Raw genomic sequence first — 27,330 nt, 5'->3', positions numbered from 1 at the left:
ATTAACTTGGATACATTAATTTTAAAATCCTGGCCTTGCTTTCAGAGGTCTGAATTATTTAGCTGATTGTCTAGACCTGACTACAGAACTATCTAGGCACACAGGCATATTTATGTGTATGTTGGGGCTATATAGATGATTCAAATAATTTTAAGTTCAAATATTTCCTTCTTTACTAATGCCCATCATTGAATTCTTAGAATACCTGCCTCTTCTCTACTTGGTTTCTAGGGTCAATTGAGAGTATGAGCAAGCACCTATTCAATACTGATCTTGACAGTAAATATGGGATGGATTACAAAAGAAAGAAAAGAGCCCCTTCTTTTAAGGAGCTTACATTCTCATTTTATACTCAGCTGTTGCCCTATTGCCAAACAGTAGGATGAAAAGAGTATTCAAATGTTGCGGTGGCGGTTGACTCAATGGCAAACATTTACATTTTGTAAATGAGTTTAATTTTTCAGCTTTTAAATGACATTCAGTTGAAACGGTCATATTATAACACAAGTGGTATTTTAAAAATTAACTAATCTATTTGATTCTCTCTAGCGAGCTACTTCCATGGTGTACATTTTATCCATGGCTACATATAACAATTTAATAAACTAGACAATTGTTCAATCTCTACAGCAACTATTAAATCTGAGGTAGGATAAATAATGGTTGCAGGGGTTCTACACTGATCACATTCTCTACTAATCTGTTGCTCTTGGCTTTGGGGTCATAGAAAGAGAGGGGGGAAATATTGAGGGGGAAAGATAATGCAGTGGGAGTAGCACTCCATAGAAGTTTGAACCCACTGGGCTATGGAATTAGAAATAGATTTAGAGGACTTCTCTTCTCCCAAATCATTGGAGCTGCTGTTAAAGTTACTGAATGCCATTATTTAAAGTTATCTCTTGGTTAGCCATACTAATGGAGCTAAGAAACAATGCACACATGAAAAAACATTTGAATTTGAAATGCATGGTGTGACTTTCTGTTCCTATAGCAGATATATGGTCCTAATTATATTTCACTTGAGTAATTACTAAGTTACCTTGTATTACCCAAATCTGCATCTATTATAGAAGAGGAAAGTGGCTGAAGAATGAATTGAGAGACTGAGAAAGGATAATCTTTTAACTATTTAACTTTTGGATAGTCTTTTAACTATTTAACTTTTGCTACAGACAAGTCACATGTGGATAAATAAGTTAATTCAATATAATTCATAAGAAAAGTCAAATGCTGAATTTGTATTTTTCCAAAGACTATGAGTGCTACAGTCCCACTGAAACCAAATCAAATACTTAGTCATACTAGTAGGTGTGTTTGGCTCTAGGCACCCAGACATTGGCCTGGTCTTTCTAATCAACTTGAGTGCTTCTGCCCCAGACATTCAGCTGCTCTTGGGGCAGGGCAGTGGCGATCTCATTGGCAGCCAGATGTAAGTTTTGCTGATGGTCTATTTTTTTCCAACACGTGTTATGAAATTGGGCCTTTAAGACTGCAGTTTCTTCACTGACCATTTCCCCTGCAAACTCTTGGCCTCTGTGTTTTCTCTTGCTCTGTTTCTCTGGTTTGGACAAGATCAGGCGACCAATGTCTCTTAGTTTGCTGACAACCTATAGGAGGTATGCCTGTAAAATGCCATAGACCACCAAATGTTCACTATGAGGATGATGCTATCTGGCAAAGATGAATGGTTTTCTTGTGAACTACTGATGAGAAGTGTTCCAGAGTAGGTACTGACCAATCTTCTTCAGCATTTGAGGCACTTGTCTGAATTTCTTGGGATAAAAATCATATCCAGGAAGTTGCTAGTCTCATCTGGGTGCACGGCCAAGTCATTTTTTACCTGCATCTCATCAACACATACTCGACCTGGCGGTGTCTGCACGTGGAATCGTCTCAGAAGTGTAACCAGGATGACTTTCATCATCACCATGGCGATGTATTTCCCTGCACAGCTACGGGGCCCAAAACCAAATGGCTGAAAATACCTGTAAGGAACCTATGAAAATGATCAGACAATTAGAGTTTTAAAGGCTAGAATCATATAGTCGCTGTTTGATTTACCCTGAAAATACTGGTCAATCAGAATGCTCTGGTTTGGGGTCTGAGCCATACTGCTCCTTCACTGAGATGAATGACTGTAACCCAGGTAAGCTCCTTTGTCCATCTAGTTTGATTCACTCCCTGTGCTACACACACAACCTTGGTCAGTACCCAGTTTTGATTTTCATATAAATGTGCTGGGTAAAGCAATGCAAATCATTTTATTACAGCTAGTTACTCAACTAGCTCTCTGAGATGGCCACAACTTTACTACTGTTCTGCAAATCAAAAAAGCAAAGACTACTTTTGTGAAATGTCATATAACTTGATGACATTTAGGGAAAGCTGCAGATTTCTGACCTAGTAGTGCCAAGTATCTAAATATTTTTAGTTATGCAAAAAATTAATGGATACCACATCTTCTGTCTTGTTCACATTTGGACTTGCATAGTGCATGTCATATAGTAGATTCCCACTAAGTCTTTTTTTCTTAATCCTCACCCAAGTATATGTTTTTTATTCATTTTAGGGAGAAAGGAAGGAAAAAGGAGAGAGAAGCAGCGATGTGAGAAACATCGATCGGCTGCCTCTCCACATGTCCCAACTAGGGATGGAACCTGTGCCCTGGATATGTGCCCTGACTGGGAATTGAACCTGTGACCCTTTGGTGCATGGGATGACATGCTACCCAACTGAGCCACACCGGCCAGTGCCCAGTAAGTTTTGTTGATCAACATGGCATGGGTCACTCATACAGAAACAGGAAAAAAATTAGAGAACTGGATTATCATTTTTCTATACCATATGCAAATGGAAAAAGAAGGCACTTAAGGGAACTATCTGGATAATATGGGTTAAAAAAATCATTGCCTGAAATTTGACAGGAAGGAAGCAGATCTCCAGTATACTTCAATGACAGAAGAAGAAAAAGCTGAAGCTCTTCTAGTTACCGAGTCCTGTTTAGAATGGGAAGTAGTGCTTGTGGGGCCATTTGGTGACCCAAAGGCAGACTACAAAGACCAAATCTTTTGATCTCATTTGATTTCCACCTGAAGCAGAAGTGGACTTTTTTTTTTGGTTTAGGTACTGCTGTAGCTGAATTTACATGATAACAAACTGGTAACTTTAAATAGAAAAGTAGTTGGTTGGGTTAAACAAAATTTGCCTAGTTTTAGTCAAATTCAGGTCTTGACTTTTTCACATTTTGACCTATTATGTGGCCACCATGTAGATACTTCCCAGAGCTAGAGACCCAGCATCCTTGGCTTGCAGACAAATGTGGTAGCCATGATTCAAGCTAGGAAAAATATGTGTTTCTGGTGAGGATACAGAGGGTAACAAGTGAACAGAATGAAATGTACATGGTGCAAACACAGAACCAGAGAGGATTTAACAGCTGACATTTTAAAGAGTGGTGTACTTGGTTTTAAGGAAGGGCACTTACATTTTTTGCAAAGTTTTCAAGAGTAAATTCATTAGGCTTGGGGAAAAACTCAAGTCTATGCATTCTTCCAATATTCAGGATAATGTTAGTCCCCTTTTTTACTGGGTAACCATCAATGATGTCATCCTGTAAGGCTTTGCGCATGACCAAGTCCACAACAGGCTGATATCGCATGCTCTCATATATGAAGTTTTCCACCACTTTCAATTTCTGAATATCATCAATTCTTATGTCTCTATCACCTATGGGAGCAGATAAAAAGGACAAAGAGGTAATGTTAGTTTAAAAACATGTGATGGGCATTAAAACTTCTATAGCTTCCACTGAACAGTTTGCTCTTGGTTGGAAAAAAAAATACATTTATAATTCTAATGCAAACCAGCCAATCTGGGCCAAATATGTTATATTTGGCCTACAGAGTGTTTTATAAAAATTCATATTTGAAGCCAATTATCTTAAAAGCTGTTGGATTTTATAGAAAAGCCTGGATTTTTCTAAAAATCCAGGTAACACTGGACTCACCTCCCCACATGGCAACAAAGGGCTAAAGTAGAGTGGCTGATGAGCCTTTAGAGAGGCAATCCCTCTGCAGTCTCATGTAGACCTACCCAATTTGCTCCAAACATTTACCTGCCTGGCCTCTGTAGTCTTTGTGTTTTGCTCCCTACTCTCAATTCTTGGGGAAATTTACTCCTCTCTGGTCAAAGCAAGATAGTGACTTTGGTCAGTTTCAGTGACATTTTCTCCTCTGGTTAACCGTGCAGTCATCTGCCAGAACACATCACTGATGGCCTCTCCTCCCCATCTTATTAAGAACAACCTGTTGTGATAGAGTGGCAAGAAGCCCCCTCTCACCACAAAAAAATGGGTACCTCAGATCAGCCCTGGGTGTGCTGGGGATTGAAGGACACCCCCACTGTCTCAGACTGGCCTGACACTAGTCAAAGAAGCTCGAATTACTCCAAGAATTGGTAAAGCTTCAGAGTATCCTCAAATGGGCTACCACTTTTTGCAGAATCAAAAATAGACCAGGGTCCTGAGGCAGCCCTGTCTCCTGTACAACTATGCCATGCAGGAAAGGTCTCATTTGGTCAGAGAACTCTTAACAGCCTGGCCCCTCACATGCTGCTCCTTGTATACTCTAATGGGTCTATGGAGCGTGTTCACCTGGGATGAAGAGGTAGAAGGGAACATGACGGAGAAGGTAAGCAAAGGCGTACCCTAGGAAGGAATTACTATGAGTGTATATCTAGAGGCAACACAGACACATGTGCTTTGCAGAGGTCTGTTGAAGTGTCAGAGGGACATCATGGGTCATAAACACTTTTCACTTCTCAAGGAAATTGTATGAAAGGCCGTGTTCTCAAGAGTAATTCTCCCACCCGCTCCCACTTGTTCCCTGAACACCTCCTATGATCCTCTCTCTTAACTACACTGAGCTTGCTTGTTGAAATCTCCCACCAGTCCATGAGTCCCATGAGTACAGGGATGACACTGGCTTGTTCACCGCTGTGCTCTGCACCTGGTATAGTACCTGTAACCTGATGGGGACATTCTGGGATTTGGAGCCTGGGTGCTATTCTGGCTTCTTGTTATCTGACTTGCCAGGCAATTTCCTACCTTCAGCCATGCATTTGAAGACACCTTCCCTCACATATTTAAATTTTGTCAACTATTTCAAGCAGCATTGAAATTATTTAAAAAAAAATAGTATCTTTCCATAACCAAATAACTTGTTTCACAAGGATTGGGCAAAGTCAAGAGAGAAAAGTCTACATCATTATTGATGTCTTGCTACATATGTCAGAGTATGCTCCTAAAAAGATTACCCATGTGAAGGACATTCCAAATAAGGAATTCTGTTTTCTCTCAGAAAGCAATTCTGACTTCAGTGTCTGATAGCGTTTCTATGGAAGGTTGATGATGTCAGGAGCAGTGGGCAGAATGATGCTGAGGCTGGGGCAGAGAAGGGAAGAGGTAATATTGGAAATTGCTTGAGCAGGGGCCCCAGGGGCCCTTACAGAAGAGGAGGAATGGGTCAAGGGAGGAGAGGCCAGCACCACTGGACTGGGGGAGTGGAAAGCCCATCATTCCCCTGTCTCTCCTCCTCCTCTGCCACCAACTGGAAATTCGTTTGCAAATGGACTGCTTGAAATCCAGAAACACTGCTATAAATGATAGCCATTTCCCTAATTGAACCCACAAAAGCCTTTGTCACTGATAAGGTAGGCAAAAAATTGTGCTTGATAAAATTTTAAAAATACAAACAAATATGACCATAGAGATGTGTTTATGTGCACATAAGAAAAAGAATGCACAGTGGTTTCCCCTGGGGAATGGGAATGAGGCTGGAGAGGAGAGTGGAAGGAACTAGGGGATGTCACTTTCTACTTTATACATCTCTCCATCATTTGATTTTTTTCAGTGAGCATGTATTATTTCTATAATAAAATAAAACACAGAAATAATGATATTTTTAATCTATCTGGCACCATGAAAGTGAGACAAAAATGACTTGCTTTATTGTTCTCTGGGTAGATTATTACAAAGATTTTGTCTGACATCAGATTTTCAGGACATAAGCTGATATTCAGAAGAAATTGTTTTCTAAGCTTTATTATTTATTTGATGAATTCTTACCAACAACACTCTGGATTTCCTTCATTATTGCCTCTTCAATGTTAGGGTGCTTTGTAATGAGGAATAGCATGAAGAACACAGAGACAGACATGGTGTCTGGGGCTGCAATCAGCATCTCCAATATACACTGGTTCACATTCTCTCTTGTCAGGTCACCACGCTTCTGAATAATTGAAAGAGGGGAGGAAAATTGGAAAAGTGAAAAAAAATTTCACAAAAGGAGAGGAGGTGACATTCAAGAGTCAGCAACCTCACCAAAGTGCAATCATACAAATTACATGTCAGTAATTGACTATGAACATTTTTCATGATCTTCAGCTAAAAGCTGAACTATTAATAAGAAATTTTCTATGTATTTAGTGTCTTTGGACTCTTCCATTTTCATATTTTGTATTTTGCAGACACAGTAGCTTTAGTCTGAAAGGTCAGTCTCACCAGAATGTCTAATGAGTGGGCCATTTGAGATGGATATTATAAAAGAGCTGGAGCAAATACTTAGAAGCCGAACTGTGCAACACAATTACAAGAGGAAATTTTTACACACTGACACAAAAATCTTACACATGTGTTGTGTGAAAATTATGGTTAGTTCAGGTCAGTACCTCAGCAAAAATCAACTCAGTGGCAAAATCTATACAGTCTTCCAGTTTGTCTGCTGTGGAAATCCTGTGTCTTTTTTCTTCTATCAGAATTTCTATGGCATCTTTCAAATCCTTGCTGGAAAAAAGAGTCAAAATATAATCTATCTGTACCCAGTTAAGACATGTAGAAAAATTGATTAATTTTCCATTTACTTAAATAAAATTATTTGCTGTAATTTAAACCATCAGTGCTTATGAATAACTGAATTAATACTTAATTCTTTACAAATGTCCTTAAATTACAGATACATTATACTTCATGTTAAGGAACCAGAGTTTCTAGGCACAGATAGCAAAATCAAGGCTGTAACCTCTAGTTAAGGGTTAGAAACTGATACCAAAAGCTAAATCCAGTCATGTTTTCTGATTTTTTATTTGGCCAGCACAGTGTATAAATGAAAAACTCCAAACCAAAACCAGCGACTGTCTCTAGTGCGGACATGAACGTTCTAGTTTGCCACGGGCACCTCCATTTTCTGTTGTCCTGTATCCACCCTGCCTGCTTCTGTTGCCTGGCCTGCAAGACTATTGAGTTTGAGATTTCTGTTCTACACAGTAAACTCAAGTGACTGTTCATTAATTTTAATACTTATTCTCATACCTGGCAGTATCTGCCACATAATAAATACTAATAAATAATGACTGACTGAATGAATGGCTGCATACATATGTATAGGCATTTTGACAGTGTGGGAGAGGGAAGAGCTCCTTGGACAAAGGGTCAGGTTCTAGTCCAGGTTGTTTTCTTTCTACAAAACCTACTGTAAGTCTCTGAGTCTTACCTCTCTTTTAAAGTAAAGGGATTAGACTAGATGAACAATGAGGCCACCTTGAGATCTAAATTCTGTTATTCTTGGCTTGGTCTTTAAGTGTATATGTTCATGGATGTGCGCCCCAATCTCAGGGAACAATATTCTGTATTACAGTAAATGTAATACAAACACCTTATTAAGGTGTTCTGTGACTGAAAAGCCTCAAACTTGCCAAAATAAAAAGTAGAAAACAATATTACCATAATATTGGGAATTAAAAGTAGCAAACATATAAAATTGAATAAGTAAGGATGGAAGTAGATATTCCAGAATCCTTTCCATAAGTATATATTTAAGGTATTAGCATGATAAAGACAAATACTGTATGATCTCACTTATATGTGGAATCTTAAAAACAACCCCACAAACTTGAGCTCATAGATACAGAGAACAGACTGGTGGTTGCCAGAGGTGGGGGGTTGGGGCTGGGGGGACAGGCCAAACAGGTGAAGGTGGTCAAAAGGTACAAACTTCTAGTTATAAAATACATAAGTCCTGTGGGTGTAATGTAGAGGATGGTGACTATAAATAATAAAGAACACTGTATTGCATATATGAAAGTTGTCAAGAGAATAGATCCTAAAAGTTCTCATCACAAGGAAAAAAGTTTTTTAACTATACTGGTATATGGTGACGGATATTAACTAGATTTATTGTGGTGATCATTTTGCAATATATATATATATATATATATATATCGATATATATATATATATCGAATCCCTATGTTATACACATGAAACTAATATGTCAATCATACCTCAATAAAGATATTGGCTTTATTGCAGGGCCATGGAGAGGAGGAAATTAGAGCATTTCTCTAGGTCTTTACTGCTCTACATCATAGGAGATATAAACTAGTGCACTAACAACTGACAAATGTTATATATAGCTAAGTTATTTCTTTAGAAACCTAAGAGAAACTGTTATACAGTCTCATCAATGAGTTTCTGTGGGCCTCCTGGCCAAGACCAAAGTCAAACACATGACCAAGAACTACCACCAAACCTGACACCAGCGAAGTGATGAATGAATCTTTTATCTTAGTGACTCAAGTCACAATGAGCAGTGGTAGAAATATCATATAATACTCATTTACCATATGAGAATATGTAAAGCAACATCAAGTTGGTTTCCTTCCTGGAGACTAATACTATTGAACTTAAAAATATACGAACGGGATAAAGTTGGGTCTTCGATCAAGTTTGGGAACTTTTAGAGCTGGGGAATTTAAAATGAACATAGGGAAGGAGAAACTAACATATTTAGTGCCTACTATAGCCCAAGCTCTGTGTTAATTGCCCTATGTATAGGATCTCATTAACTTATATCTCCACTCTGGAAGGCAGGTTCTGTTTTACTTTAAATAACTTCCTAAAATCATTTCGTTACTAAGTGATAGGTACAGGTTACAAATCACATCTGTCTGCCTTTAAATCCCACAGGCTTTCCACTGGTGATTTAGAGGTGGCAGTGTTTAGTGGCTGGCTACTTCCACTAAAAAACACACCCATTGATTAACTAAGGCCATTGGGCATTTGTCTAGGTTTTTTGCTAGACTAGTCTAAGATCAAAGCAAAGCCATTTAATGATGGTTTTAGGATCCCTAAATACACAAGATATATAATTAAAAAAAATAAAACTCCCACACATTTTATTGAAGTTCATTATGAAAAAATTCTTTTGAGACTACTGTCAATTCCTACAAGTTGAATTAAGTTGACACAACTAGGAGAGGATTTCATGTTTCCATTTTTTCTAAACATGCAAAGATAATTTTGACAGATAATAATGACAGGCTCATCCAGCCCTTCTGTTCAACTCAAAATACACTGCAATGTTTTAGTTCCAGATATGGAGCTCTCAGACCTCCCACTTGGCCCCTTTGCTGAGAAGCTGCCCTGGTCCAAGGTTTCCTTTACTCTTTGGTCTAGCCACATCAGCCAAATTGATGTAGAAAGTGTTACATCAGCAGCTTCATCAACATCTCTCTTGTAGGCCCTTGTGGCCAGAAAACTTGCTGAAGAGGGAAACAATAACAAAGACACAATAAAAAACAATTCAATCTCACAGACAAATTTTCCAAACTTGTGTTACTTACACAGACTTTTCATATTTTTTGTATAGCCAAGAAATCTTAAAGAAGATGTCTGGTTTGAGAAGGAGAGCTTGCCATGCCTGAAAATAACCCTGGATTTTAATGACGATGGCGTTTTCTGGAAAAACAAACAAAAAAGAATAAAGCAATTGAGCAAAAACGAGCCCAAGAAGAGTACTCTGAACAGAAAAGACCCCCGTAGATTCTCCTACCAGTCTGGGATTCTAAGCTGGGCAAGGTTCCACCTTCAGCAGCGTTCTAGCCATGTTATTGACACTAGACAAGGCAACACACTAATTTATTCTGCTTGGCATTTCAGTTGACCAAGTTGACCAGAGATTTGCCAGTTTTAAGCTTAGTATTAAATAGAGTCTCAAATCTTACATGCCCATCTTTGACATGATCCGTGTCTCTCCTGTTTTTCTGGACAGTGAGGAATAAAAGGATCACTGGTAATTGTGGCTGTTGTGGCCTCAGTTCTGGCATCTGGGAGGGCAAAAAGCCACACCACTCTCCTGTTAGGCTGCCAACAGTCACATTTAAACTTCATTTGGTGTTCGTTAAGCAGAGCCATTAGGTGAATAATCTACTTGGATTATGTACCTAATTAATAGTTTTTCATTGTATTCTCGCCTCATTGTGCTTTTTTCAGATTTTTTCATAGCATTCCTCACATAGCTTTCATATTTATGTTTGGTTTAGAATGTAGAATTCATCTTAGTGTCTTCAGTGCTTGCCTTGAGCCTTGTGCATAGGTCAGCTCTTAATAAATGTTTTTTAAGTAAATTGAAAACTAGGGAAGAGAAAACCCGGCTTTTTCCAAATTATACAAACATTGACTTTCAGCTGCTAAATGCGAGCCACTGTGCAAGATGCTTTGCAAAAGGGACTTCACTTGATCCTTACAATCTTTCTAGGGGAGCAATAGTGTCATCCTTTGGCAGATGAACAAACTGCAGTTCATAGAGATTGAGAAGCATGCCCAATACCACACAGCAGTGTGGCAGCCCATCCTTGGGCTAGAGCCCAGTTCTGTCGGATCCCAGGGCGATGTTCTTTCATCTTCATTGGGTCCCTGAGACAAACAGAGTTTAGCAAGGACCAGGAGAGGAGAAGGGAAATAAAATAACTCTGCATTAGTTATACAGGTTCTTAGCATCACAGTCTGTATCCATACGTCAACAGAAATTTATAGTTCCCTTACATGATCCTTTGTAAGAATCTAGGTTAGCAGGGTACCGAGGGGCAGGGACCTATAAAACATGTTCCTGGCAAACCTGAGGAAAGATGTGTATAAAACAGGCAAGCTGGGATTGGAGTCCATGTTTGTGAGGGGATCAGGCAAGAAGGTGTGACTAAAATTCAATAGAGTGAATGGGGGCTCCTGTGGCTCTTGTGAGGAGTAATTGAAGAGCAGGGAGATGAGGTAAGGAGAGCTAGAGAAGAGGGAGGGAGGGCTTAGGGCTTGTCTGTAGTCCCTATGTGGTAAATCAGGCAGCAGGTGTTAGAGCAGGTGTGGGCAAGTGTTAAATTATGCCTTGTTCTCATGCCTGTAACGTTTCCCCTCAGGTCTGTATGTGGCTTATGTTCAGATGTCTTCTCTGCAGAGGCCTTCCCTGACCACTCTCTCCCTGAGAACCATGTCCACTTCCACTGACCTGTCCCTTCACTTACTATCCCTTCGCTCTGCTTTGTTTTTTCTTCAGAGCACTTATTATTGCTTAATATATTATAGGCAAAGTAATATTGCTTGCTATATTACTTTATATATTACAATAAGTATATATAGATAATTACTTGTTTACTGTTCGTATATCCACTGAAATGTAAACTCCCTGAAGCCAAGCACTTTGTCTTGTTCACTGCTCTATACCCAGAACCTAGAGCCTGACATGAAATAGGCAATCAATAAATATCTGTTGTATAAATGCATGAACCAATAAACACTGCAAAAATTAATTCAGGAAGGCCAAAACCGGTTTGGCTCAGTGGATAGAGCGTCGGCCTGTGGACTGAAAGGTCCCAGGTTCGATTCCGGTCAAGGGCATGTACCTTGGTTGCGGGCACATCCCCAGTAGGGGGTGTGCAAGAGGCAGCTGATCGATGTTTCTAACTCTCTATCCCTCTCTCTTCCTCTCTGTAAAAAATAAATAAATTATATTAAAAAAATTAATTCAGGAAGAATCACATGAAGCTGGATAACAGCAGAATGGAATTAAGCCCAGTAATTAATGTTTGCTTTTAGGTCAGTGATGGGCAACCTTTTGAGCTTGGTGTGTCAAACTTCGCCAAAAAACTGAGCATAACTCGGGTAGTGTGTCACTTTGAGGAAAAAACTAACTCCAAGACTCTAGTCTCAAATGTTTCATCCTCAGGAGCAGCAAATGTTTCATCCTCGGCATGCGGCCACGTGTAATCAGAAATGGCTACGCGTGTCAGTGCTGACACGCGTGCCATAGGTTCACCATCACTGTTTTAGGTGGTGGTAGAGTTGCTTGTATGTGTTTTAATGTTTGTTTTCTATAGTAGTAAGGAAAGTGGCTTCTTGAGTGAGACATCTTGCTAGGGTTGTTAAAAATGCTAAATGACAAACTGTATGTAAAGCAACTTTTTACACTGTTTGGTACATGGTAGATACTAAAGTAATTAATCATAGCTATTGTACTTATTTCCTGCAGCTGCAAACAACATCATCATCATACAGAATCAAAGTTTTCATAATTAGTAGCTTTGAGGGAGGGGTGTGTATGTATATTTAGGTGTGTGTGTGTGTGTGTGTGTGTTTGTGTGTGTGTGTGTGTGTGTGTATCATGCCCCAAAAGAATGGTTGAAAATGATTAAATATATCAGTTTGTTTGGTGGGAGGATACATTAACGACCAAGTGAACTGATCACATTTGTGAGTTTTGACTTGGGTAGAATTCTGTTTCCTAGAGCAATGATGAGAGATACAAAAGAAATAGATGGCCCTGCTTTACAGAAATTTATATCTTATAAGTGAACAAGGCAGACACAATGGGAAAAATACCTTAAGAAACCTTAGAAATGTTGAAAGAAGAACATGTAGAAAACAGAATGGTTTACTTGAGGCTGCCAGGCCTCTTATCCCCTTGTTAAGTAAAGGGCAGAATGTCAAGTAATGAAAATGAAGATTTCGGTACCGTCCAAGGGGATCCCCAGGAAGAGCATGTTAGAGGTGTCCAGCATGATGCGCCGCATGAGGGTCAGCACATCGACAGTGCCCGGCTCGCTTCTGACCTCCTCCAGCCTGTCCAGGTGCCTTATTATCGATTCAGCACAAATTGTCACCATGCGCACGAGGCCAGGGCCAGACAAAGCTGAAGAAAGCACATCAGAGAGTGAGCCATACAAGCAGGCGATTTTGGCTTTTTATGTTTAGAGCTTAATCATCCATACTTTTAAATTCAATAAGTACACATATAAAATAAATATAAAATTTTCATATTATTTAATCTCCCAATTTTCTATAAGGATCACCTTTATTAAAAATGAATGGATTAACGAATCTTATTTTAAACAAACTATTCAAAGATAAACTTTTCATGCTATGGTAAATCATTTGTGAGATTGCAAGTGAAACATTTAGTACTGTGGTCATAAATAAAAAAGTAGTGTTTTCTTCATATTTACTGTATATATTTTTCTCTAAAGAAGGTTTAGATTTGTCCAGGGTGATATTATTTTATGTTTCAACAGGTGGCAGGATGTTGCTACAGAACCAGTCAAACTCTACCTTAACTATTTCATCTAATGTGGTTCCTTTTAAATTTAATTTATATGTTTAAAATGCTAGTCTTATAAGTTATTAAGAGTGCTTTTCTCTTAATTTTGGTTTCTCTTCAAACTACTTCCAGATTTATTTTACTTAAACAATGTCATAATAGCTAAGCGATTCTTTGCTTAGCAGTCTTCCCCCCTGGACTGGGAATTCTTTAAGGGCAGTGACAACCTGCCATTAGCACTACACTTCAAGTCCATAGTACTTAGTGGCCCTCACAACATATTTGTTGAATAGAGGAGTGCATAAGCGGATGAGTGAATGAATGAAAACAGGTAGAGTGCACTGGCTCTGATCTCACCCTCTGCTCTGCTTCTGACTATCTGAGTAGCTAGTGGCTTCTGATGGTAGATGATGTATCTTGAGATTTTAACTCTTAAAGCCCCCCTTTCTCTCTTTGTTCTAGGAGCAATCTTCCTTTTTATGTTTTTTATTATTCAGACTTGCTATTAAAGTCAGAGTCCTTGAGCCACACTGGCCAGGGCCTCTCAGTGTGCTTTAGATGGCCTATTGGTCTGTGCTCTGTAATCTCTGCACCCGCCTCAACCATACACATCATTGAGGAGGGTGTCTGGCAAGGTACTCTGCTCCCTCTCCCATTATAAATTCCTTGAGGGCCAGCATCATATCTCGTTTCTTATTGTGTTCTGGGTACCTTATTCAATGATGAGAAGACAGTAGTTTGTTAAACAAATGGATGAGTTTAGAGTTTCTATCAATTCTTGCATGTCAGAATAGAGAATAATGGTATATGATAGTTAATTGCTCCTAAATACTAGTTCACATATTCCTAATATAACTGGACCAAATGATAAAGTAAAATAAAACTTCTATTTCTATAGGATCTTACAGCATGATTTCATTTATTTTTTATAATAACTCTAGAATTCAAGTTCTATAGTGTTTATTACTTGTTAAGGATAAGGAAACTACAGCTCAGAGAGGCTGAGTGACTGGTCTGAGGTAATATAACTAGTAAAGTGGCAGAGCTTGGAATATAATCCATAACCTATAATCCTGTACCCTATACTCTTCTCATTAACCTATTCTGCAATTTTGTCAGGCATAAGAGGACTTATCTGTCCCAATATGAATAGTTGTCCAGACCCTAATCCCTGGAATTTGTTAATATGTTACCTTACATGGAAAAAGGGACTTGGCACATATCATTAAAATTAAGGACCATGAGATGGGGAGAATATTGTGTAGTATCTGGGTGGGCCCTCCTAATCATGTAAGTCCTTAAAAGCAGAAAACCTTTTTTAAGTTGAGGTTAGAAAGAGATGTGATGACAGAAGGATGGTCATAGAGATGTGATATAAAAAGGACTCAACCCACTTTGAAGACAGAGGAAGGGGCCACATGCCAAGGAATGTGGGTGGCCTCTGAGGCTGGAAAATGCAAAGAAACAGATCTCCCAGAGAGCCTCCAGAAAGAAACACATCTCAGCTGATGCCTTGGTTTGAGCTCAGTGAGACCCATGTCAGATTTGACATACAGAATTGTAAAATAATGTGTTGCGTTAAGCCATTAAGTTTGTGGCAATCTGTTATAGAAGCAAGAGGAAACTAATACAAAAGAGTCTACAACAAAGTTGTGCTGAGTCTTTGTGATGGACAGCTCAGCAGAGGGGAATCAGCACCCAGCAGGAACAGGCATAGCTTTTCCCTGTCTCAGCAGCCACGCAGGAGATATCTGGGTTTCCTGCAAGGTCATGGAGGAAAGAATATTGATGGTGCATGGTCATATCTAAAATCCATCTAGCCAGTTGCCATCACTGACAACATTTCCAAGGCATGACTATGTTCCTTGATGTTAATGTCAAAGTCTGGTTACGTATATCCCCCAACAGCTTCATTTCCAGCAGGACTCACTAGATAAGGAGACTTGGGTTCTGGTCTCTGCTCATCCATGACTTGCTATGTTGGACAAAAATCACAACCTCTATAGGACTGTGAATTCAATTATAAAACTCAGAGGCTGATGAAGTGACATATAGAGTCCTTCCCAGTTCTAAAATTCTTTAATTTTATTCATAAGTTGCTTTCTGTTAAAACATCTGGATGTCAGCCAGTGATTTAGCAAACACATTGTTGGCTATGTTTAAATAAACATATGGCAGACACACTCAATTTTTAATTGAATGATCCTAAATTTAGAGCCCTATCTCTCCTTCATGCCCATAAAATCACTTTGTGCGTTAACCAGAGGAATGGAAGTTGTGGTAGTTAAAAACATAGGCTCTGGGGTTGTCTCCTATGAATGTTTGGATCATGGACAAGTTATTTAACCTCCTTATTCCTCAGTTTTCTCATTTGTAAAGTGTAGGTGATTAGAGTATTTTACCACCCATGGTTACTGTGGGATTAAAATATCAAGTATTTAGAACAGTGCCTACTATATAGTAAATGTATAATGCACGTTAGCTCATATCTTCATTTCAAAATTGAAGCAGCAGAATTTAAGAATGAGTTCCAAAAAAGGATCATTCACAGACAAGAGCAGAAGGTAGCCAGGCACCTGATTACCTTTTGTAAAGAAAGGTCGAACAACTTTCCAGAGGTCTGGATTATTGTTAAATATGATGCCATTCTCATGCATGCCGATGCATTGCAGCCCAAGTTTGCTGCCGAATCGGGAGATGTAGTGATTGTGCTTCATTACGTGGAACATGCTTGAGGACCTGCAGAGAAAGCAAGCCTTGGTGTTAATTTTTAAGGATCAGGAGAACTCCTGGTGATTTTTGACTACAGGTGGCTCTCTTAGCAAATGCATGTTGAGCTACATGTCATGCATGATTTCTAGTATTCATATTGAATAAACACTTCTCTTAGCACGAGAACATCCCTCTCCAGTTGGAAAATGTCTTCCTTTTTTTACATTTCAGATTTTATTTATTTATTTTTTGGTTAATTCTCACCTGAGGATATGTTTTTCCCCATTGATTTTTAGAGCGTGGAAGGGAGGGAGGGAGGGAAGGAGAAAGAGAGAAACATCAGTCTGAGAGACACATTGATAGTTGCCTCTGGCACACGTCCTGACCCGTGTATGCTCTAACCACTGAGTAAAGCCGGCCAAGGCTATTTTAAAAATTATTTATTTTATTTTATTTTTTTCCATCACCATTTATCCCCTCTAAGCCCTCTTCCATCTCCCCCCATAATCACCATACTGTTGTCCATGTCTATGACTTCTCTCTCTAAAATCAAGTTTTTGAAAAACTGCTTAGATATTAACCTCTGGCACTGGGAAGATAAATGAATAATTTAAGTAATGTAACAATCAGAAAGATAGAGGATAACAGGAAAATTATTCTCTTTAGGATAAAGATTAGGGTGGGTTTATTGGATGGGGTGCAAGCAGCACAGGAGAGGGAGAAAGGGGAAGAGCCGGGATGAATGACTTTGCCTTAATGAGGTTGTTTTGTTAATGCCTGTGAAAAACACATTCTCATAGAAGACACTGGGCCAAAACAACTCTGTGCTGGCTGAGCGGATTAGGCTGTGAGCTAATTAGCCAAACCCTCTCACTTGTGATGGATTCCACAGTCCTATTTAAACTTTAAAAGAAAGCCCCTGAAATAATGGTAGTACCATTAAGTGAAAAAATCATATGTTCAAATCAAAACACTCTGTATTAAGGAAAATGTTCTCTTGACTCCTGATAATATTCATCAAATGATCCCAAGTTTTAGACAAGTTTCCCTCTTCCTAGAAACAAGAACAAAAACAGAAAATCCAGATGCTTCTGTTTATATTTCAGGGAGTTAATTTGGCTGACAAACAGCTAAAATCTTGTCCTGTATAGGAAAACCACGCTATAGAGAAGATTGAAATTCTTAACAGATTTCAGAACTCTAGCTTTTCTTACCTTCCTTGACCTCATTCTATAATTAAAGCAGAAAGGAAGTATTTTGTCTATTCTTTATTTACAAATTTGTATCTAAAATTTTTTAGTGTTTAGAAGACAAGCCGAACGCTATTTTTCTTGCTCTCACCCCTGGAGCATTTGTATACTACATTAACCACACTGGCCTGTCCATTTATGTTTTTACTACATAAAATAATTTATGTGGTTCTCTATTGATGGATATTTGTCCACTTATTTTGAGGAATTACTAATCAATTTAAAAAAGAAAATAAGAGCCCTCGCTGGTTTGGCTCAGTGGATAGAGCATCGGCCTGCAGACTCAAGGGTCCCAGGTTTGATTCCAGTCAAGGGCACGTGCCCAAGTTGCGGGCTCGGTGCTCTGTGAGGGCCTATCAGTGATTTTCTCTCATCATTGATGTTTCTCTTTCTCTCTCCTTCTCTCTTCCTCTCTGAAATCAATAAAAATATATTTAAAAATAAATAAATAAAACTCACGTTTATCAAAATGTTGTTTTGTTTTGTTTGTTTTTAAAAGAAAACAAGAAGCCCCAAACTTAAACGCAATGAAATGTTAGTTAATAAAGATCTAACTTTTAAAATCAATGTGTCCGCTAGGGGGCACCAACATCTCAGTTATTTTGAGTCCCAGGCTCAGCCTTGGCAAAGGATGAAGCTGTCAAGACAGAAGTGATACACAGCAAGCCAAGTGTGACTGGCGGGCAGACAAGCAATTTCAACTAGGTCTTTTTTTTTTTTTTTTTATCAACTAGGTCTTTTATCAAAAGTAGGCTGGCTTTATCTAACCAGAGTAAATTGGAAAAATGAGTAAGAGAAGGTTGGTGAGGAAGAAAGATCCAGGCCCAGAGCTCTCCAGCACTCAGTAGCACATTAGAGAACTCGCCCCGCCTGAGCTTGCACACTGTAACACCAGTTGAGGGAGATGTTATACTGACACGTTGGGAAAGTGAGAATTTCTCATCTTGAGGAGAGACTGAGGGAGTCCCCAAGCTCAGAGGGATAGAGGGTAGTGTTAGTTGTCTGGTAACTGGAGTCACTGTTCTTTAAACATAACTAAAGTAAAAAGATATCTCCAAAGATAGCAAACCTACTGTTTATTCAACTTAAGTGGTAAGTGTTCTGAGTTTAAAGCACCCACACGTCTATGGCCAAGTTCAAGAGTAATGAGCACTAGAAATATGGAGGAGACAATTAATGGAATAATTGGTCCCCAACATTTGGAAATACTTGCCTTGTCTAGACCTATTCTGTGCCTGAAGTTTATGCTCCATCGGTCTATCACCTTTTCACTGTCCTTTGCCCTTCTAATATCCTCACTTACCCAGCTTAAGTACTGGGGTCACTGCAAGAGATCAGACTGTAATCACCCTAACCAAGTGATTACATTTAGTATCATTAATAGTGGGACAACCTTTCCTTGACTCTTGATATGAAGCAGTATGAAATGCCTGTATTACCAAGGAACTATTATTACAAAAATGTTTACCCTGAATCTAATTAAGCATTTAGACCTAATTTTCAATTTATAAGAAATGCAGGGAATAGAAAAATATGTGCAATGACACCACAGTGAAACAATGTGAGAAATTCAGAATGTGGGACAGCCTACAAGACAACTGACCTGGTCTCTTCCAAAGACCAGTGTCATGGGGAGGGCAGGGGAGGACTACTCTTTTAACTTTCCTGTTCATTTGAACATGTTCTCAATAGAAAGTTTGAAAAATATTTTATTATCAATCATTAAAATCACTCTCTTTCATGCATCCTCAATTCCCTTGACCCTCTCCTTACTTTGCCATAGTTGTTTGGTAAAACCACAACCCTGGCTAAACCCAGTTCTTTGCTTACTCTGTGCTTTGCACGTGGCAGTTGAATGGCACTGGGAACTGCCTCCCACCTCCATCCCCAGCCCCACCCCCACCCACACACTGCTAACAGGTCTCAGTTACATTTAAGTGAGCCCTTAGTGCAGCTAGCAAGTCTACTACATTTCCCTAGTCCATTCACTCCCTCACTCACTCTTTCAGATGACTGTTGTATCCTGCCTCCTCTCTCTTCAAATGTTCCACTTCCTCCCCCCTCACTCTCAGTTAAAGACTTTATTTCCAATTTTACTGAGAAAACAAGCAACTGGAATCTCTGCAAGCTCCAACCATCATGATCTGTGCCCAAGTATTCAGCCTTTCCTCCTATTCCTGTGGATGAAATTCCTACTTTATGGCAAACTGCTTGGGAAATTTATTTCACCTGCTGCCTCCAATTCTTCTTCCCCCATTCTTTACTCTAGTCAGACTTTTGCCTTCACCACTCTCTTGTCCCCACCTTGCTCTTGTCGAGGTTATCTGTGAACTTCCTATTGCTAAATGCAACACTCAGATCTCTGTATTCACATGTTATGGTTAGCCATCCCCTCTTCCCTGATATGTGTTTGTCACCTGGTGTTCAGACCACCATCCTCTCCTGGTTTTCCTTTCTCTATCTAGCTTCCTTTGCTAGTTTCTGACTATGGTGGCGGGTCTTGTAGCCCACAGGAAGGAATATACCTGCCAAGAAGGACTCCTTGTGGTTAACTGTGCCCAAATTCATAATCAGAACCTAGCAGCCATTGTTTACATGCACACTACATATCAGGGAAAAGCCACAGACTGAGCTGCCAACCTCCCTGCACTGTGTTCTGCTCACTGAGCCAAACCTTATAAAGGAGTTACTAGAATCATATTTTGACCAATGGACTTAGACCTGCCCTGTCCAATCAGAGCTGCATGGCTTTCTCCCTCACTTTCTTGAGGTCTTTATGTCCTCATTTGTATCTTTCCCAACCAATGAAAGCAGCTCCCTAAGACCAATCAAGATGTGCTAATCCAACCATTCAGGACAGTGCTATTTAGAACAATCAAATGATGTAAATTTGGATTTCTCATTTGCATAAAATGGATCAATCAGGGTCCCAGGTGGGCACTTTATATACGTGAGCCTCCCATTTGCTTCGGAGGTGCACATTTTCAGTTTCCATTGGAGGCTGCCTTTTCGTGGTTTGCAAACTGTTTATCTGAATAAAATTACTCCTTTCACCATACCACAGACTAGGGACTCCTGCTGGCATTGGATTGGTAACAGTGAGGTTTTGTTGACAGTCAGAAGGCTTAGACCTTGCTTCTCAACATCCCACTTAGACGTCTACAAGACCTGTCAAGTCAAAATGTCTGAAATGGAATCAAAGCAGATTTCTCCCCATCCCAAACTTGTCTCACCTATCTCACATAAGTCAGTATCTTCATTCTTGCAGGTGTTCAGGCACAAACTGTGGCATCACCTTGACTCTCACACCCAATATCCGGTCTGTTAGCACCTATTGGTTTTGCCTTCAAAATATATCCAGAATTTTATCTCATCATCTTATTACCTCACTGCTCTCACCTGGACAAGCTACCACCATTTTTCAACTAATTTCTCTCTTTGTACCCATCCCTTGTCCCCTCACCATCTTTTCCTAACAGAGAAGCCAGAATGAGTCTGCTGAAACATGAATAAGTCAGATATGTCACTCTTCTGCTTTAACTCCTTAATGGTTCTACTTCCCACTCAGGGTACCAGCCAGAGTTGTTATAATGGCCTGCAAGGCCCAACAAGATTTTGCTATCTTATTCCCTCTGTAACCCCATCTCCACTACTCTTCCACTAGCCATATTGTTATCCTTCTTATTCCTTAAATGTTTCAGACAGGCTCTTACCTCAGTGCCTTTGCATTTGCTGTTCCTTCTGTCTGGAATGTTTTACCTCTAGGTTTCTGCATGGCTTTATCCCTCACTTTCTTTAGGTCTTTATTTAAATGCTATTTCTCAATGAGGTCTGCCTTGACCACTTATTTACAATTGTGCTCCCAACCCTACAACAGACCCTCCCCATTTCCCTACTTTATTTTAATTTTCTGTGTAGCATATATATCTACCTATTAACTTTGTGAGCAACTATCCTAGTTTGCCTGAGATTGTCCCAGTTTCAGCATTAAAAATCCCACATCCTAGGAAACCCCATAGTTCCAGGCAAACTGAGATGGTTGGTTACCCTACTGATATACTATACATTTTACTTCTTCATTGTTAGTATATTAACAATAGAACAATGTATTTCTCTATGACAGTAGGAATTTGGCTGATTTGTTTATGATATCCAGAGAACATAGTAACTTCTCAGTAAATATTTATTTAATAAATAAATGGAGAACCAATAATGACTATGATAACTTAGGATCATCCAGTGTTTAGTATTGAGAATGGTAAATTCTCAATAATTATATGTTTAAAGAATAAATGAGTATGTCCTGGCTAGTGTGGCTTAGTTGGTTGGAGCGTTGCCCTGTACAGCAAAAGGTCACAGGTTTGATTCCTGGTCAGGGCACATACCCAGGTTGCAGGTTCAATCCCCAGTTGTTTGGGGCGAGTACAGGAGGCAACAGATAGATGTTTCTCTCTCCCTCTCCCTTCCTCTCTCTCTAAAATAAATAAAAAGAAAACATATCCTCGGGTGAGGATTTAAAAAAAACAGTAAATGAATAAATTTCCTAAAACATGTACTATAACCCTAATTGCTATGTTAATTGGTAATATATATGTAAATATGACCCTAATTAGCATGTCCATTGCTAATTCTGCTTTATGGATGCTATCCACAATTTTTTTTTGTATTTATGACAAAAATAATTTATGTATGACATATAGCGTCATGCACAACTTCTGTAGATCCTCATTGATTTAGCACATACCCGATTAGAGAATTGTGCATACTTTATGTACAGATGATTAGATGGGCCTTCCCCCAAAGCCTGGAGTTGCTCAGGCCACATCCCAGCAACACTCATGCCTGCCCAGCCCCCAGCCCCACCCCCGCCCCTGTTCCTGCCCTGAAGTTCTGCACCCTTACCACTTCAGAACTAAACTGTTTAGAAAAGTTGAGCCATAATCTCTACACAGTTATAATGACTATAGATCTCAAACTTTTCAAAAGAAAAAAGATCTGGCAAACTATTCATATAAAAATAAAAAGCTTTCTGAGGTCCAATGGGGTCTTTTCAAGAGGTACAGGTAGTCCTGGAAGGGACCTGAAGAACAGGCAGGGAAAGGAGATAGGGACAAACATGTCCTATTCCTGTCGGGGGCGGGGTAGGCCCTTAACAAAATTGAGTGGCTCAGAGGCAATTAAAAAGAACACAAAGACTCCAACCAGTGAAAAGCCTGTGAGGACAGGACAAAGAAAGAACTGGAAGAGCTGGGGGAAAGGGCAGGATGGGTTGTGTCCACATCTCCAGCGTGAATCAGCGCCTGATTTGGTTAGGTGGCTAAGGTGACTTTTCTAATTAAGACAGCAGAGTGGCTGGATGCCACCCACCCCTCACTGTAATGAGGATCCCACTTCAGGAAGTGGCTTTGGCTTCCAGGGAATTTATCTGGTGATGTAAGCATCCAGGATCTAAGAGTGATTTCTATTCTGGTTCCCTGCTCCTTTCTCCATGCGTCATTCTTCACTCCAATTCTAGTGTAATACGACCACCACCTGAGCTAGACCTAAGGGTAACACAATAAGACAAAACCATTCCAACTCCACTTAGTTGTTCCTCAAGCCCCAGGGAAAGGCTCCCTGCTCTGGAAACTTCTTACCTCCTCTTCCCTCTCAAGCTCCTCAGCACATTGGAATCACCTGGAGAGCTCTAAACACTGCTGGTGCCTGAACATTGGGGTTTCTAAAGCTCTCTGAGTGACTTTAATGTGCAGCATGGGTGAGAACCACTGCTCCAGATCCTGAGCTGTGGGCAGATAACCTTTTGGATGAATATCCTGTGGGTCACTGCACCTGTCTGTGGGGAGGGGGGGGGGCGGGGGGGGGGCGGGGTGTGGGAATAGGTGACAAGGAACGCAGATGCTGACTTGAGGGGGGATGACAGCTTGCTGTGCTGGGGATGTCCAATCCCCACGTCTAAATGTCATCAGTCCCAGAACATTTGGAGACTGCAGTCAGTTGCAAAAGTGAGTAAAATACTGATTTTTAAAATGAGAACATATCAAATTCACTCACATTTGGCTGACCAGTTCAATAGCTCAAGAGAGTGAAATCTAAGAGTAAGCACGGTCTAGCCCTGAGAGGGTGCTTCTCAAACTTGAGTGTGCCTCCAGCCACCTGGAGAGCTTCTGAAAACACATCAGTGGGCCCACCCCAGGCATTCCTATTTAGTGGGTCAGGTTGGGGCCCAAGAATGTGCATTTCTAATAAGTTCCCAGGTATGTTGATGCTGCTGGCTGAGGGACCACTCTGTGAGAACCACTACGTTAGAGTGGTTTCACAGTGAACCGAATGAAGTGACATTTCCATCTGTTTACATCAGTTGTGTAAGCATGGTCTGCCTTAAAAGTGCAACATCGCCAAACTGAAGGAACAGAAAAAACCGAGGCAAAAAGTGAGGTGTTAGATTGGTCAAAAATAACATTAAAATAGTTAAAAATATTTGAAAGGATAAGACATTTTTCTCCCTCACTTCCTTCTTTCAGGTATTTGGTTCAGAGAATTGGGCTTTGAGGATAATATGGTGTTTTATGAAATGATATATGTAATATTGGCCTGAAAAAAAAATCAATGTAGTTTGCAGAAATGCTTCACTTTACTTATGGGTGATAGTCTATGTATCTAAACAAATCATTCTAATAAATCAGTAAAAGACCCTGGCCAGCCTTGGTTTGTGGGTAAAGCCCCATTAAGGATTATAAATATAAAAATTCATTAATGAGACAGTGTTGGCAAAGCTGCTAAAAATCTAGTAAAGATAGCTGGAAGTCTAGTCAAATATGCTCTTTCTGACATTCTCCACTTTCTATGATTCTATATAATAATAGCTTAATATGCAAATTCTCTCCTTGACCCGGAATTCAACTGGGAGTTCGAACGCTCGCTATGACATGAGCTGACCACCAGGGGGTAGCATGGAACATGGCGGACGTTGGTGATGCTGCGCTTCAGTGGAGGTACTGCCAGCCCCAATGGGCCCCGACAATAAGTCAGTAAAAGACTGGGACCGCTGCGGGATGGTGGAGCAGGTGAATGGGCGGCACCAGGCCAAGGCGAGGTTCCAGGCAGGGCTGCAGGGCTGCGAGGCTAGGGGCACCAGCTGGGCCCCAACTCATGCCCCCAGCCTCACAGCCCACCCCAAGGGACCCACCTTATGCATGAATTTGTGCACTGGGCCTCTAGTTACTAAATAAGAAAACGGGTATTTCACAAAGCTAATTCTATACAATCAATGCATATTTGATAAATCCTGGAGTGAATTCAATCTGCTGAAGTTATCTAGAAAATATAACAGTGGGGGGAGGCATCATTTCTTCTAATAGGCAATAGTGTTCCTGCTTTATTTAATAAGGTCACTCAGCTGGGACACTGGCATGCAGTCATAAATAGCATAGCGTCAGATGGATGGCTTCTTTATCTACTGTCTACCCTTCTAGCGGTGCCCAGTAGCTTGGTATTAGAAACACACTAGCAAACTGGTAATGTCAGATTTTTGTCTCAGGAATGCTTAGGAAAGCAGAAAAGATAATGCCTCTCTCTAAAGTATGTTTAGCTGAAACCAGACCATCTATATTCTCCACATTCACTGATTAGAGAGATTGTGAATACTTTCCCAGCTTTCCAGAGTTCTTTATCTATGTAGTGCTGGCTTCAGGCAAAGCCCATTCATTGTTTGTTCCACTTGTTTGCAATGTTAGATTCTTTTACCTAGGAATATCTCACTTTCACTGAACTAATAAAAACATAGCCTCAGGAACAAAGATGGCAAGATATCAAAATAAGTAAGTTAGTTTTTTGAATAGGAAAAAGCCCAGATTTGACTTTAAAAATGGGTCTCTGATTATTAATATACTTACTTGCTGATAATGAGTGTTTCCTCTCCACATACCCAGACTCTCATGAACTCTCCGTACATCTTGTTGTAGTAGTTGCAGGCACTGCCAATCCCCATCCACAGGAACCTGAAGTGGGAGATGAGAGGCCCAATTCCCATGCAATAGCCAGGACCTAGGAAAACCATCAAGTCACAGTCAGCATTCCAGTTACACCAAAAAGAGGCTGCTTTTCTACTGCTGTTCTTGTTCTTTTTATACCTAAGTGTTTTTTCACATCTCCTGATGTATATCTGTGAATCGCTAAAAATAAAAATAAAAACACACAAAACCCAGTAAGCTTAACTAGAATTTCTTTACCCCTCCACGAGTAAAAAGGAATTCATTGATTCATTGTCCACACCATACTAGTTCCATTTGGTCTCAATCATTTCATTCAGAATGAACTAGGGCATATGTCTACTGTTTTCTTGCCATGTTAAATGGTGTCAGTGAGTTTCAAATACAAGTTAATCAGTCTGTCAGTTATAAGCATAGTCACCAGGGAAAGTGACAAACTGACAGATCTGTTTGACTGCCTAGTTTTGTCTGAAAACTTTTGGTTTAAATCCCCCAGTTGACCTAATGGGTGGATCAGAATTAGGTTGTAGTTTTGATATAAACTTTTATAAAAAAATTTTATGGTGTAATCTTTTAAACTAAGAAAAACATGGTCTGCAAAGGTAATGTCCAAACAAATAATATTCATCCTTCAAAAAGGACTCAGTTTAAGAAAAGAATCTTAAGCTAAATCTCATTAGGCAAAATAAAGCTAAAACTTGAAGTAGGCAGTGATTCTGATCAGTTTTTAGACCAGAGTTTTAGTCCTTCGATGTGGTTTTACTCAGCCACTTTCATCCTTTGCTTATGCAGACAAAGACAGAATTTTTAAAAATTAATTTATTGATTCTAGAGAAAGATGAAAGGAGAGAGAGAGAGAAATACTGATTTATTGTTCCATATATTTATGCATTCATGTATAAATTGGTTGATTCTTATATATGCCTTGACTGGGAAGATGCTCCAACCAACTGAGCTACCCCTCCAGGGCAGACAAAGGCAGAATTTTGAAGACAGGAATTCAGTGAACAACTATGGAATTTTCTGTTGCTTATATCAGATATCAAACTTGGTAGCTTGAATTTACCAGTGATGGTGAAAAGTTAGACAAAGGCTTTTTGAAAAGATTTTAGGAATTTATGTATAAAGTATTAGTTTTCTAAATCTTTTCCTTTAATTCCATTCTGTTAATGAACTAGTTATAAAGCAAAACATGCACAACTGTGTAAGGCAGTACTCTCACTTTTTGGGCAGTAGTTGTGTAATAATAATCTAGATAATCTAAGCTTTTTCTTGAGTAATCTAAAATAAATGGTTAGTTCCAAATTTGGCAAACAAAGTTCTTAATTATGCAAGAGTTGCATTAATGTGGGCAAGACTGTTAGCTGCTTTTTTTTTTTTAACATGAAGAACTTTGTTCACATCTATAGAAGAAAAACATTTTCAAAGGGTTCTTAATCTTTTATACTAATAATACTATATTCTAAGTAGATAACTGACTTTATATAAAATAATTTCATTAAGTTTTTAAAAAGTTTTAAATAAGCAAGTTTAATTGAATATGTATGTCCTTAAAAATGTCATGAGATATACTAACCTTCTATCAATTGATATATGCATAATAACAAAATACTTTATTGGATAGTTACAACTTGAAACATTATACATGATCCATAAATGTTTTCTGAATGAATTTTTAAAATTAATTAGATGTATATATAATATAGAAAATAAACTTTTACATGTCATTCTTTTTTAGAGTATTTTAGGTTGCACTTATATTTTTATAAAAGTAGAAAAATATCATTGTATCAAATACATTTATTCCAAAAGAGGTCAAACATCTGGCTATTTGGAAGTAGATTTATTCAACATTTGCTTCCTCAATGTCCTAGGCTCATGAGAAACAAAGGCTGCACTTTTCATTTTTTATCAAAAAGTTTGGGAGCCACCATTCAAATATAAAAGATGACAGTGCAGAGT

General features: G+C 39.3%; 1 protein-coding gene and 2 long non-coding RNA genes across 4 annotated transcripts in view; 2 read left to right on the top strand and 1 right to left on the bottom strand.

Moving 5' to 3' along the window:
• LOC114231982 (uncharacterized) overlaps positions 1-27,330 on the top strand; it is a 158,699-nt gene that overhangs the window by 50,248 nt on the left and 81,121 nt on the right. The gene's annotated exons all lie outside the window — the stretch shown is intronic.
• Positions 1,253-27,330, bottom strand: part of LOC103287429 (aromatase) — a 30,238-nt gene continuing 4,160 nt past the window's right edge. The window contains exons 3-10 of the mRNA XM_008143146.3: positions 25,273-25,423; positions 16,003-16,157; positions 12,837-13,013; positions 9,679-9,793; positions 6,727-6,841; positions 6,125-6,287; positions 3,485-3,726; positions 1,253-1,996 (exon numbers count right to left, since the gene is read on the bottom strand). Coding sequence (XP_008141368.2) covers positions 1,745-1,996; positions 3,485-3,726; positions 6,125-6,287; positions 6,727-6,841; positions 9,679-9,793; positions 12,837-13,013; positions 16,003-16,157; positions 25,273-25,423 — 1,370 coding nt within the window. The 3' untranslated portion in view covers positions 1,253-1,744. The remainder of the gene's footprint in view (positions 1,997-3,484; positions 3,727-6,124; positions 6,288-6,726; positions 6,842-9,678; positions 9,794-12,836; positions 13,014-16,002; positions 16,158-25,272; positions 25,424-27,330) is intronic.
• Positions 5,468-9,838, top strand: LOC114232017 (uncharacterized). The gene is made up of 2 exons (XR_008556128.1): positions 5,468-5,709; positions 9,705-9,838. It is a non-coding gene; the product is annotated as an uncharacterized LOC114232017 (long non-coding RNA).

The sequence above is a fragment of the Eptesicus fuscus genome, chromosome 5 (genome assembly GCF_027574615.1).
Source record: "Eptesicus fuscus isolate TK198812 chromosome 5, DD_ASM_mEF_20220401, whole genome shotgun sequence".
NCBI classification, from domain to species: domain Eukaryota; kingdom Metazoa; phylum Chordata; class Mammalia; order Chiroptera; family Vespertilionidae; genus Eptesicus; species Eptesicus fuscus.
Note: the sequence above shows the minus strand (reverse complement) of the source record. Positions and strands in the feature narration are given on the sequence as shown.